General features: G+C 24.8%; 1 protein-coding gene across 1 annotated transcript; it reads right to left on the bottom strand.

The window, feature by feature from the left end:
* Positions 1-979: 979 nt before the first annotated feature.
* Positions 980-12,475, bottom strand: LOC145839443 (MOB kinase activator 1B-like). The gene is made up of 4 exons (XM_082947011.1): positions 12,328-12,475; positions 11,762-11,868; positions 5,555-5,760; positions 980-1,910 (listed from the first exon to the last, which is right to left on the bottom strand). Exons 1-4 carry the CDS (start codon positions 12,473-12,475, stop codon positions 1,706-1,708), a joined length of 666 nt encoding a protein of 221 aa, XP_082803137.1. The 3' UTR covers positions 980-1,705.
* Positions 12,476-13,402: the final 927 nt, after the last annotated feature.

Here is a 13,402-nt window from a genome sequence, read left to right on the forward strand (position 1 = left end):
GAGCAAATAGAAGTAAAACGTTTTTGTTATCTATGACATAACTAAGACTTTTTTTCTAATTTCATTGATGAAATTTAACACTTAATAAAAAACAAGAATTTCTTTACATTGTAACTAACTTCAAAAGCTTCAAACATAATTAAAACAACAAAATTTGTACAAAATTTATATCTAATTTTAACCTAAAAATAGTTAAAAGGCATATTCTGTTTTAAATTCTAAGACTTGCATTTGTGTAACAAATATTATATAAAAAGGCAAAACACAATTATCACGATAAGGCAAGGCATAATATAAACAAAAGTGCTATTTAAAATGATCATTAAAAATTCACTAATCAATTAAAATCAAATGAGTCATCAAAAATGTCATTATCAGTTAATCAAAAAGTCATTAACACTTTCACTAATTTAATTTCACAAAGATTTGTGCAGTTTTTCAATAAAACTTTAGTGGAAAAATAAGAATAAAAGTTTTAATTGGAACGCCAACTTTTCTGAACTGTTTAATAAAAGTTTTTTTACTAAAGAAAAATATTCAATAAATACCTGGATGGCTTTGTGTGAAATAAATTAATATTGCCGTTTTAATTATATTTAATTTAAATATATTTAATATAAAATGTAGTGAACTATTGCAAACTTATTTGGGTAAAGTAGTTTGGATTGAATAGAAACAAGTGTTATAATTAAGGTATAAGAAAGACTTTAAAGGTCCAAAACTGAGAAGATGTTAAATTTTTCACAATTATTATTTTTTTACTTAATCAAGAGTCATATATACTTAAAAGTATACCTACTCAAATTAAAGTAGTTTAACTTTTTTAGTTTTAAAATTAAATTAGTGATTTGAAACTTTTGACACCCATATTAACTTAAATTAGGGTACTTGAAAAATTTAGCATACAAAATTTCAATAAAAATAATCAAGAATGTATCTTTTTTGTTTCAGGATTCAACACTTTAATAATTGTGTTTAGTTTAAAATAAGGTTGAAATAAGTTTAAAAACTAAAGTAGTAAGACAATTTGAATGAAACTTTAGTATAATTATGCTTATCTTAAAAGGTATAAAAGAAATAGCTACTGTAATTTTAAGACTTGCTTCATTAGATTTTTTTTGTAAAAAATATAAAATTATTAATCAAAACAGCTATTATCTGTACTTAAACGTATAGTAAAATAAACCAGAGCATTGTTCTTAATGCAAAGTTTGTCACAAACTCAAAAAGGTCTATAGAAATGAAGTTTTCTATACCAATCTTAACTCATTAAAATAAGATTTTAAAGTACTCTCTTTTATCAGATTACTATAGGTAGATAACATCTAAAAGACAAAACTAATAGAATTCGTGTTTTAGGTAACAAAGTTATCAGAAGTGTAAAAGTACTTTTGAACTAAAACATCCAAAACTAAAAAAAAATTAACCGTGCTTCACGAATAAACCATATATCATTAATATGTCATTAATGTGATAAACTGTAAGGAAGACAATATGATACAACTCAAAGAACTTTTCCTATAACTATTTTAGAATCAACAGCAAATTAGATACCAGAAAATCCCAACAAAATTTAGAGAAGAGTTACAAATAAATGATACACAATACTGTGAAGAATGCGACTGTTAGTAAACTTTCTAGCAAGTTTCCTATTACTTTCTAGAAATTCATTAAAAAGAAATAATAAACTATATTTTTTTTCTCGTTACTTTCCATACCTGGCCCTGTCGTTGGCCAACAGTTTATCGATGAGGTGCTGCATGGGGGCGAGTTCCCGCTTGTCGATGAGACCGAACTCGGTGATGAAGTAGACGAAGTGTTTGAACGAGGTGTTCAGGTGCGCTTCCTCGTCCAATGACAGCACGTGCTCGAAATGCTGGTGGAAGATGTGCGCGTACACGCGGAATAATCTGAAATAAAATATTTCAATTAATGATGATATTTTTAATACACGAATAATCTGTTTATTAATTTATTTATTTGTAAGTATGTATACAATTTATTAATTGCTCGAAATGCTGGTGGAATATGTGCGCGTATACGCGGAATAATCTGAAATAAAATATTTCAATTAATGATGATATTTTTAATACACGAATAATCTGTTTATTAATTTATTTATTTGTAAGTATGTATACAATTTATTAATTGCTCGAAATGCTGGTGGAATATGTGCGCGTATACGCGGAATAATCTGAAATAAAATAATAAAGTATTATTTAGTTTACATATTTTAATAATCTAAAAGAAATATTTATTCATAAACAAGAACATATGTTGCACCAAGTATAAGAATCGTTGTACACACGGAATAACCTGTTTACTAATTTATTTAATTAAGATTTATTATTATTTATTATTATAATTTATTTATTTATTTATATTTACTTATACAATTTATCAATTGTTCGAAATGCTGGTGGAAGATGTGAGCGTACACACAGAGTAATCTGAAAAAAAAACATTTAACTATTTATTCATAAATAAATATGGTGCACTAAGTCTACACGTTTTTTGGGCCTATTGCTGTACAATAAGGATATTTTAAATGTTTTTTTTTAATTTTATAAAATATCTATTACATTAAAATTATCTATTTACTTTATTAAATTCTCGAAATGTTGGTGGATTATATGCGCGTACAATTGGAATATTGTAATTACATTATATTTTACATATTACATATTGAATTAAATAAAATTTATAAAGACTAAATAGAACGAACAAGCTAAACGTGCTATAAAATTTACAATACAAGTATATAAACAAACAAAAAGATTATTGTTTCCTTTAAAATTTAATTAGCACTAGACTGCACGACTGTTAACACCTTGTTAATAGTCGTGCATGGACATCTATATTACATATGCGAACTGGTTTCACAAGGACTCATCATGCAGACATAAACTTTAGTAAATTAGTTGAGAAAACTCAATAATTTAGAACATACGGAATGTAAAGATAAATAAATCATGCAGTCTATAAAGCAAACAAACCATGTGTATAATAGTATTAATAAACTGTACTTAAACGTTTTGAACCCAAATGAACTTTTTTTAAACAATTTGTTAACCTCACGAAACTGTAACACTCGTTTAACAACTTTTTGGAAATGTATACAGGCGCACAAACATTTGCGCGATATTTGTTAAATATGCCATTTTCAAATTAAAAATTAAATAAACATTAGAAAATTTTCAAAGCAAGACAGCCAAAAATTTTTTGGAATTTACGGAAAGTTCGATTATTTTATTCAAAAGTTTTTAAAAATAATTGTTATTTCCTCTTTTAGTTAAAATTGAAATAGTGATAACAAATATGACTTTAATAGTTTACACAACTTCATAGAAATTTTAGTACTATTTCATATTTTTTATTATATTGCAAGCTGTGTTAATATTTTTACTAAGTTCATGAAAGTAGCTAGTTTTTAAAAAATTGAAGTTCAAAAAATGTTTAAATGTCTTTTTACCTAAAGCTTCTGATATATTATTACAATATGACATCAATAGAAGATTTTTTAATCTTTTTTAAAGACTTTTAAAAATTAATATAATATATTTGCTTTAATTAATAGTAAGTATCTTACACTTTTTTTTTGTATTATAAGATTTTCCAATTTAAAACTGATTTGTCGAAGCAATACTTCACTTCATGTACATTTTCTTTACAGAATGTAGTTGGCTTTAGTAATATTCAACTATATAATACTTTTCTTTTACTTTTGTAAAAATGCTCAGTTAAAAAAACTCAAGACCATAGTGTTTGAAATTATTTATTTACAAAAAATGAAACATGATTTAACTATAATATCTTTTTTGATATTTCCTATTTTTTTAATCTTTGACTATAGAATACAATTAATTTGTTACAGAATATGAAAAGTTTACATAATAAGTTTGAAATATGATTACTTCAGTAAAATCAGTAAAAATTATTTTTTTCAAAAGACCTTAATTTTTTCATTGATAATTTTCCCATAATAAACTTTATAAGTTCACAAAAAGCCAAACTCCCTTTTTAGGCTAGATACATCAATTTATAAAAAATCATTTTTACTTTAAAATTTTTTACACACTGAATTTTTTTTAAGGAAACTTTGTACCAAAACTGCTTAAAAATTTTTGTTTAAAATAAAACAAGTTATCTTAAAATTACAAGTTTCGTGAACGTAAAAAAGTTAATTAACTATTAATGTTTAGTTTTCATAAACTTGAAGAAGATTAGTAATAAAATAAGGAGGAAGTAAATTTTATATGAAAATAAATTATTCAAGAACATTAAAAAAAAATCAATCTGTTTTTTAAGAATGCTATGAAAAAAGTGAACAATAATTCTTAACTGTAAATTCTTATCAGGTGGACGTATACTTCAGATAACTTATATTTTATAATATTATTGTCCTATATGATTATTTGTCTTGACTAAAAAAGAATGGTCAATTTACTGGGATGTAAAAAGCTTATTTAAATAGATTTATGCAAATTAGCATTGTTATATGCAGTTTCTTTTTTTTTTTTGCTTGAAAAGGTCGCAATTTTTACCACCGTAACCGGTCGCGAATAAAATATATAATTTGCATAAGTCTATTTTAATATTATTGTCCAAAATCTAAGTTAATCAAATTTAAAAGCAGGTATAAACCTAATTTTTATAATCATTAAGGTGGTGTATAGCAACAACATTTAATATAATAATTGATAAGTTTTAAATGCTTATTACTTTAAAATTTTTAAACATTTTACTTTAAAAATCTGATATATAATCAAAAATAATGTAATTATAAGAGTCTCACTCAACCTAGTAAAAACTAGTTTTATTTATTTTAACTCTGTATAGACCCAATGTAAAGATGAAGTTTCTAGGTTGTGCAAATGGTTGTTATGTAAACTTTATATATTTTATCAACAAAACTTTTAGTCACGTTTATTAGTACGACTTAAGTTTCACTTCCTAATGGCAGATCTCCAGGTTCAATATATTGTTTGCAGTAAATAAACAAGAGTCTAATACACCTTATATACATATATATATAAATATATATATATAGAGAGAGAGACTGGAAATTAGAAATAAGTATTTATAAGCAAGGACAAAACTAATAAACGTACTAAAAAACATGACTGAAAGTATTGTTGATGTTTTTGCAAATTAGTGTTTGAGCACTATTTGTTTCATCCAGCTAGTATATATTTGTATTTTACAATAAATGTATTGTATAGATTACATTTTACGAGAAAAACAGACAATTTTAAAAGATACAACTTTAAAACTGTTTCAAACTTAAAGCCTTATGCTATATTTATCAACAAAAAAATAGTAAGTTTAATCACCCATCTTTCAGTTGATTTAAGTAAATTAAAAACTAATAGGTAAAAACTCACTTACGTATACAACCTTAAATAAATAACGATAATTTTCATACCCAACCTCTTGGGTGTCTTGGTAACTATTTCTTATTAATTGTTTTTTTATTGATTTTTCTTATATCTATCTATAACATAACACATAAAGCAGTAATAATGTATTGAAAATATTACTTCACAACTATAACCTCTTCAAAATGGTCTTGGCAACTTGCAGGAAGTTCTTGGGAAAGGGGACTCCCACGTTGCTGGGGAACAGCTTCTCGTTGTCAAGCTGACCCTGCACCCACGTCATCAGGTAGTCCACGTACTGCGGGGCGCTGCACTTGATCGGCTTCTTGATTTTCACCCCGTCCGCCCAGAAGTACTCGTATTTCGGGCCCGCCGACATCACCTGAGTTAAATAATATAAATTAATCATGACAAAGTGCTATGTAAGCAGAAAGATTTTGACTATTCATTATCCTTGTTTAGTTAATTAATTACTCGTATGTTTTATTTTATATGTTTGTTAAGAATTTTAATTACTTTTTTGTTTTGTTTTTTGCTTGATTAACTAAATTCTAATGTAGTTTATAAGTTTAAATTTTCTTTATTTTGTTAAAAATGTATCACACTGATGAAAACTGTTGAAATATATTTGTGTTTGAATTAAAAGATAGTTATCATTTTATTAAATATAATTTTTTTATGATTAACTTTTTCTTCTTACTACTAACAATTGAAAATTATTGACATCAAATTTCAATTTAGTCAGCAGTTAAGTTTATTAACTTTTGATTCGTTGATTTCCACATGACAAATTGGATAGTTTTATGATTTTATCATTTTACGCTTCATTTAAATTCAATATTTTATTACAATATTAAATACATTAGAAATATAGCTTTGATTTAAATCAAAGCAATCATTCCAATCAATCAAAGCACATTAACTAAAAACCTTTACTAAATGTATTAACTGTACATAATTTTTTTTATCCAGAACTTTTTAGTACTGCAAACTATTAAAAATATAAAAATTATTCTGTTTCGCTTTTTTTTTAGATTAAATAATAACTATATTTTTTCTTTTATATTTGCTACAAAATATTGAAAAAACTACAGGTGTAACAAATAAATTTAAAACTTGTTTGTAAATATTACAATATAAATATTAAAACAAATATGATTAAAAAATGAGATATAAAAAAACACCACTTTATATAGAGTTGTAAACGTAAGGAAACAAAAGTGAATTTTATAAACAACTATTATTTAACATTACAAAAAGTGATGACTCATACTTATTGAGCAATGAAACGTCAAGGTTACTTAGTGTAAAAACTAAAATTATAAATAACTTCTTTTTTATAAAATATTGAAAATACAAAAAAGTTTTCAGAGCTGAAAAAGTTTCCTGCCTTTTCTTTTTGAATTTTACTGATTTTATGATCAATTTCTTAGTTTAAACCTATTCAAAAATACATAAACAAAGGCATGAAGTTATGCTGAGTTTTCAAATTTAGTTTAATACAAGTTTAAACAACAGATCTTTTGCTAGATTCAATCATATAACTTCCATTGCACCATTTGAACCATATGTGTATGATCGAAGTATATGCAATAAACAGCTCTATAATCAAAATACTTGTATCTTTACTACATAGTAAATACACACATAAGAAGATTTTAATTTTTTCTAAAAATTCAATTACAGCCAGGAAAAAAATAACATTAGCAAAATGCAGTTTACAGTGATAGTAAACTTTTCTATTAAGAGCATGTTTATATCAAATTTCCTGACTTTTCCTGACGTTTAGAAAAAAACAATTTTTGCTGATCTTTCCTGACCTTGCGGCAACCCTGAGTTTTATCTAACATAAAATATCTATTAAATTATAGTTTAGTTATATCATAAAACTATAACTTTTTAATTTTAGTAAAACTATCAGAATTTGAGCAAAAAATAAAAAGAAAAGTTTGTGGCTTAACAAAATTAAGTTATTAATCTACAAACTGACAGTAGAACCTTTTTGTAACCACCTAAATAACCTAAAGTAGTATATTTTACAACTTGAAAATCTAATCTTACTTAATAACATATTACATTTATAAATGTTGAAGTACATAATAATATAATGACACTGTAACTTGTTATATTTTCTACTAATAATTAAAGCAAGAGTTTTTGTAGAACAAAAATTAAGTTTTTTTGAGATACAAGATACCAAAGTGAGTTCAATAGGTTCCTTATAAATGGCGCAAGCTAAAAAGGCATAAAATAATACATTCTAATAAAAAACCTATCACCTTCTTCAATTTTTTACTAGTTAAAGCTATAATTTTAATATGTTTTTTGAAGCTTTTTTTGAATTACATTTCTTTTTTAAGTAATTTTATCAGTTATTCTTCATTATTTAAATTTTTAGATAAAATTACAAACTTGACGTCACATACTAAAAGTATATATAAGTAACTAAATACTAAAATCTAACTCCAAATCAATATAACTAAAGTAAGTTTGGGTTAACTGACATATATTTAAGTACAAAAATAAATCTAATATAATATAAAATTAAATGCTTATTTTAGCTACTTCTAACTAAATAAACAGAGTTAAATGTAATTTAGATTAGTTTTACAATTTTTAATGTAAGTAAAACGTCTTATCCCAACTTGGTTCTCTTTTGTAGATTTTAGCATAAATTTGCTTTTTATTCTTTTATAAATTAAAGTTACCTTTAAGGGCATAGGGGGATCCACCTTAATTTTTATTAGTTGATCTTATTTTATAGAGTTTTATCTGAGCTATCAGACTATTTTAACCGCTTGAAAAATTCAAAATATTTTATGAGATATGAGAGATCAAAAAAGGTGACCTCAATAGGTTTCTAATGGAAGGCGAAACTAAAAACGCAAAAGAAAGACCATTTCACTAAAAATATATCTCCTCCTTCATTTTTTAAGCAACCTTCTTCAAATTTTCACAGAAAGTGTATTGTTAAATTTTAAAAAGATTGAATGCAGGATTTTTTTTAATTTTGATAAATAAAATTTATGTTAAAAAAAAACCACCTTTTTTTTTGTTTATTTTATCTAATATTTTTATTTTTTAATATTTTTAAAACTTCAACATTTCAAGTCTTATAAACTATAAAAAGATCGTTTCCTGAAAGTTTGAGGTCTCAAGCTCAAAAATAAAGAAGAAGATAAATTTTTAGTGATTTTTTAAATTTCCAAGAAAAATGACCCCAAAAAATGTGTGGTTCATACGTTTGTATTGGAAACTTTTTATAAAAATTACAATATTTTAAAAGTTAAATAAGATTTTCTAATTCTATGAAAATTGGCTTGTACTTTATGCTTTCATATAAAATCTTATGTTATTTTTAGTAAAAAAAAAATGTTGGACCCCCCTATGCCCTTAAACACAGAGGATCAAAGTTAAATATTAAGAAAATTAATAAACTATAATGGCAAAAAAGACTTCTTGATTAGTATATATATATCTTCTTCCACAGTTTTATCAAATGCTTTAAAATTTTCTCAATTAAGTTTTGTTACATGAACTATGGTAATTCTTGTTTGGATATTTTTTTAATTGTAAGCATTCCTTTTTTTATAAAAAAATAAAACTGACTACTTTTGCCAAAATTTTTCTCTTGTTTTGTACCACAAATTTTTAATCATGCAAGAAACATTTATTGGATATGTCACAATTTCATGAATATGTTTTATTCTTAATTGTTACAATTAATTTTTGAAAATAACTTTGGTTTCATTTTATATTTGTGGTAATAATTAAAAAATATTTTTATTCATTTTATTTTTAAAATAGTAACTTTTTTTTTAATAATTATAATTTAATATCAATTTAATTTATAACGTTAGTAACTTTAAATATTTAATACTCGTTTTATAATAAATCTAATAATAGTTCAAGTTTTTTTGAATTATTGAAGGCATTAGAGTCAGTCTAGCTTAGGGATGGGCAACGTACGGCCCGCGGGCCGGATCCGGCCCCCGGAGTCAAAATGACCGGCCCCCAAACCTTTTTTAAATTTAAATGGAATCCGGCCCGCGGACAAAATTTATCCGGCCCGCAAGTCTATAATCCGGCCCGCTAGGCATTTTCAAAATTTATATGAAATCCTACAAGCAAATCTTAATATTACAAAATTTCTTCAAAACCTTTTCTAAATTATTTTCACAAAAAAACTATAAGATTCTAACCCAAAAACATTTTTCAAAGTGGCTTTTAATTTTTGGAGTAAAAAAAACAGTCTTTGTTATAGTACCTTGTCCTTTTTAAAGTCAGTTGAATTAACTCTTTCTCAAATTATCAAAAAAAAATTGTTTGCTGAACTAGCTTTGATGATCTTACCTATAATAGTAATTTTCATAAAAATTACATGTAAAAAATGATGTATTTCCAAGATGTGTAGTGAGTTGTTCTTATAAATGTTAAGAAAATTTGTTTTTAATAACATTGACACCTACTTTTAGTAAAACTTCTCAACTTCACATTTTAGTAGAATATTCCAAGTTGAGACTACAGTTTGCACACTTTTCTGCTTTTGATATTTTAATTAAGAAATTTTGATCAATTAAATGGTTAAGTTTAATTATGACCAACTGATGACAATATTTCAAAACAATATCTCATTAACTTTAAGTATGATTTGATTAGGAAATTTATTTATGTATGTTTGTAATAACAGTTTACAATCTAACAAAATTTTGAATGAATCTTCATAAATTAAAAAAAAAAGATACTAGTTTAATATTGTAATGTTATTGAACTTCTGAATGATATTAATAATGTAGCCTTGAGCCAAGGATTAGATAATTTCAAATTGTTAAAAATTTCAATGTTTTAGTTTAAAATCTCAGGCTCGAGTAACTTTTAGTAAGTAAATTATGGTTTCTATAAAACCAACTAGTATTAAATCGGTCCAGAGTTGTAATAAGTATAGAATTATGAGTACTTTATAAAAAAAACTTAAAATTTTATACTTGATTACCTTGGTAACTAATAAATTGATTTAAATTTTTAAACACCAGATCAGTTAGCATCCAGCTGGATCCAAGTCTTTTGAAATTAGTTCTATTCGTATAAGAAACCTTGTCTAAAACTAGTATTTAGCCGGATCCGGATAAAATTTTTGAATAAAGATCCGGATCTAAAAAAAGGATCCAACTGAATCAAGTAAATCACTTACTCGAAATGCTCCGGCCCGCTGAGGACTAATTTTTTTTGGATCCGGCCCGTCAATTATTTACGTTGCCCACCCCTAGTCTAGCTGAATACTTTTATTAAAATCTCCATTAAAAAATATAACAAATATTAGGTTACTTTTAACGTTATATTTCCTTAATTTATTTAGAAGTTTATTTGGTCATTTTATTTACTTAAAGGTGTCTTTGTTTGTTCTAAACATTTTGTTTAGTAATTTGAAATGTTTGTTTTGCATTAACTATTATTTTACATTAATTTAGAAAAATTTAATAACTTATTTTTGTTGATTGTTTTTTACAGCAATCTAATTATCACGAAGTAGTTTTCTTAAGTTTATTGCTTTTAGTTACAATAACTATTGTTTTAATTCAAATGTTTGCAGTAACTTTCTAATGAGTTGCAGTGAAAATTTTTTATTGAAAAACATTGATTGTTAATTATGAGGTGAAAAAAAAAATATAGTAGGCTTATGTTTTTGATAATTTAAAAGATTTAAATACTTAATATTAAATAATATTAATATTAAAATTAAAATTTCACTCAATATCTTTCTAAATTATATGTAATTTAAAAAAAAAATTTGAACTGCATGTCAACAATTACGAATTAAAGTTTATTTTAAGCAACCTTAAAAACTAATCAAATTGTGCAAAATTGAAATAAATTTAAGAATTATAAAAATTATATCTAATACTACTATAAACAGGGTGGCCACTGGTTTTTGAAAAATTTCTTACAGGTTTTTAAAAGCAAACACTTTCAAGTTTAGAATTATTTTAAAGTTAAGTTTAAGGTAAAAAAATGTGTTAAATAGTATAACAACAATGATAAGATACTATGAAGCTACTTAAAATTTATTCTTTAATATAAAAAAGTTGTAGTTGTGTTGATTAAGAAAAAAAATTATCTATATGATTGATTTTTCGTTTCAATTCAAAATTTTACTACTTAAAATGTAAAAATTATTTGAAATTTCAATTTTTTTTTGCCTAAATTTTCAAATTATAGGTTTTCCTAGGATTCCAGGTTTTATGGCATGCCTGTATAAACCTCATCCAATCCCAATTTTTTTATATAATCTTGAAAGATTGTAGGGTGCAAGACTATATGATTGCCCCATACGGATGCTAATAAATAGTTGGTAAAAAATATTTTATACTCTATACAACTCAAACCTTGCAGGATTGTGGTGTGCATGACTCAACAATGGTTCCATACAGCATGTTGATCTGATTGAAGAAGTCAACAGTGTTCACTGCCACCCACTCATTCAGGTCCTCACCTGAAATTATATCAAAATTAAGATATTTTATTTGAATATGAGTGTAAGAGCATTTGTTAGATTATTCTTAAAACTTATTGTTTAATTCTAAATTGTAATTTTAATCAAATCCTCACCTTCAGTAGAATCATAACAAAGTTAGGTTACTTTTATTCTATGTGTAACAACAATTGTAGTATATATTCTATAGATTTATTCTTTAGACATAAACTAAAACTGTAAATGATAATTTGAATTCACCTTTCAATTCCCCACAACAAGTTTAACTTTATATTTTTATTTTACTTTAAACTATAAGAACAACTGGTGTCTATGTAATTCAAAGTTAATTTCTTATTATTAAAATTTACTATGGTTGTAAACTTATATATATGTATATATTTTGATATAACTAAATATAATTTCAATGCTTATAGTTACAACTACAGTTGCAAATGGCTTTCAGTATAAAATTTTCACCTTCTGGAAGCTGCACCGCCAGCCTCAAATTTCCGCTACCAAGCGTAGCAGATGCGTGCTGCAACAACTGCATCTGATGGCTGCCTTCAGGTAGTGACTTGTGAGGTTTGAATGTCTTGTTCTGCCTGCTTTTCATGAAGAAACTCATTGCATTGGTGGGTTAATTTCAATTAAAATAAAGTCTGTTTTGGAAGTTGATCAGTTTTACAGAAGTTTTGATTCTTAAACAATAATTTTGATACCTTATTGCAGAATTGTCTGTATTGAAAACTTATCACTAACATAAGTAAACTTTTTAACTTCAAATATAAAATTTGAAATTAATGCATATATTTTTTCTTCAAAACTTAAAAAAAATTGAGTATGCTTGAATTTTAGATTTGACTTTTAAGTCATGTAAAAGTTGCCCAATCTTTAATACTTAAAGCTCTCCTACACAAGTCAAATTCTGTTTCTTAAAAAAAATGTCTTGAAGCTTCTATAGTCTTAACTGTTTATATTTTAACTGAGTTTTAATTTTTTTTTAAGTCTAACTTATACACCTTTTAAAACAAACTTATCAAGTTTAAGTACATATAATTTTATTAACACAATTAAAATCTAAACTAATTTTAATTTATTTAAAAATAATCTACTTGTAATTGAAATACTGTAATTTATTTAATGTTTGTTTATATAAACATTGTGTTTAAATTATGTTAACTGACATAAAATGCTTTCAGAAACTATAACAAAAGTAGTTTTATCTTAGGTTAAAGTTAATTAAATAAAATTATTTTGAACCGATATGCAAGCTACAAAGATATGCATTAAACACCTAGCTGACTGTATACCAACTGAAAAACAGATAAATAACTTAGTAGTGAAAAAAGCTGTTTTGGAAACGAAAAAAATTTTAGTGGTAAAAGGTTATAAATTTTTAAAAACTGAGACCTTATGGTATAAGTTATTACAAAATTACTTGAATTAATAGATTCGAACTATTATGTATGTAAAACTTTTTAAATGCACATTGAAATCTTAAGATTATTATCAACTTAAACATACAATTTATTAAATTTTAAATTACAATACT

This window comes from Thalia democratica, chromosome 6 (genome assembly GCF_965202585.1).
Source record: "Thalia democratica chromosome 6, ktThaDemo2.hap1.1, whole genome shotgun sequence".
Classification (NCBI taxonomy): Eukaryota; Metazoa; Chordata; class Thaliacea; order Salpida; family Salpidae; genus Thalia; species Thalia democratica.

Bases quoted from the DNA above. Each gene is read 5' to 3' on its own strand.
- LOC145839443 (XM_082947011.1), bottom strand. From the start codon at position 12,475: ATGAGTTTCTTCATGAAAAGCAGGCAGAACAAGACATTCAAACCTCAC. The intron at 11,869-12,327 runs GTGAAAATTTTA...ATATAATTTCAG, and splicing joins GGCGGTGCAGCTTCCAGAAG to GTGAGGACCTGAATGAGTGG. The intron at 1,911-5,554 runs GTTATAGTTGTG...ATTTTATTTCAG, and splicing joins GCCAAGACCATTTTGAAGAG to ATTATTCCGCGTGTACGCGC.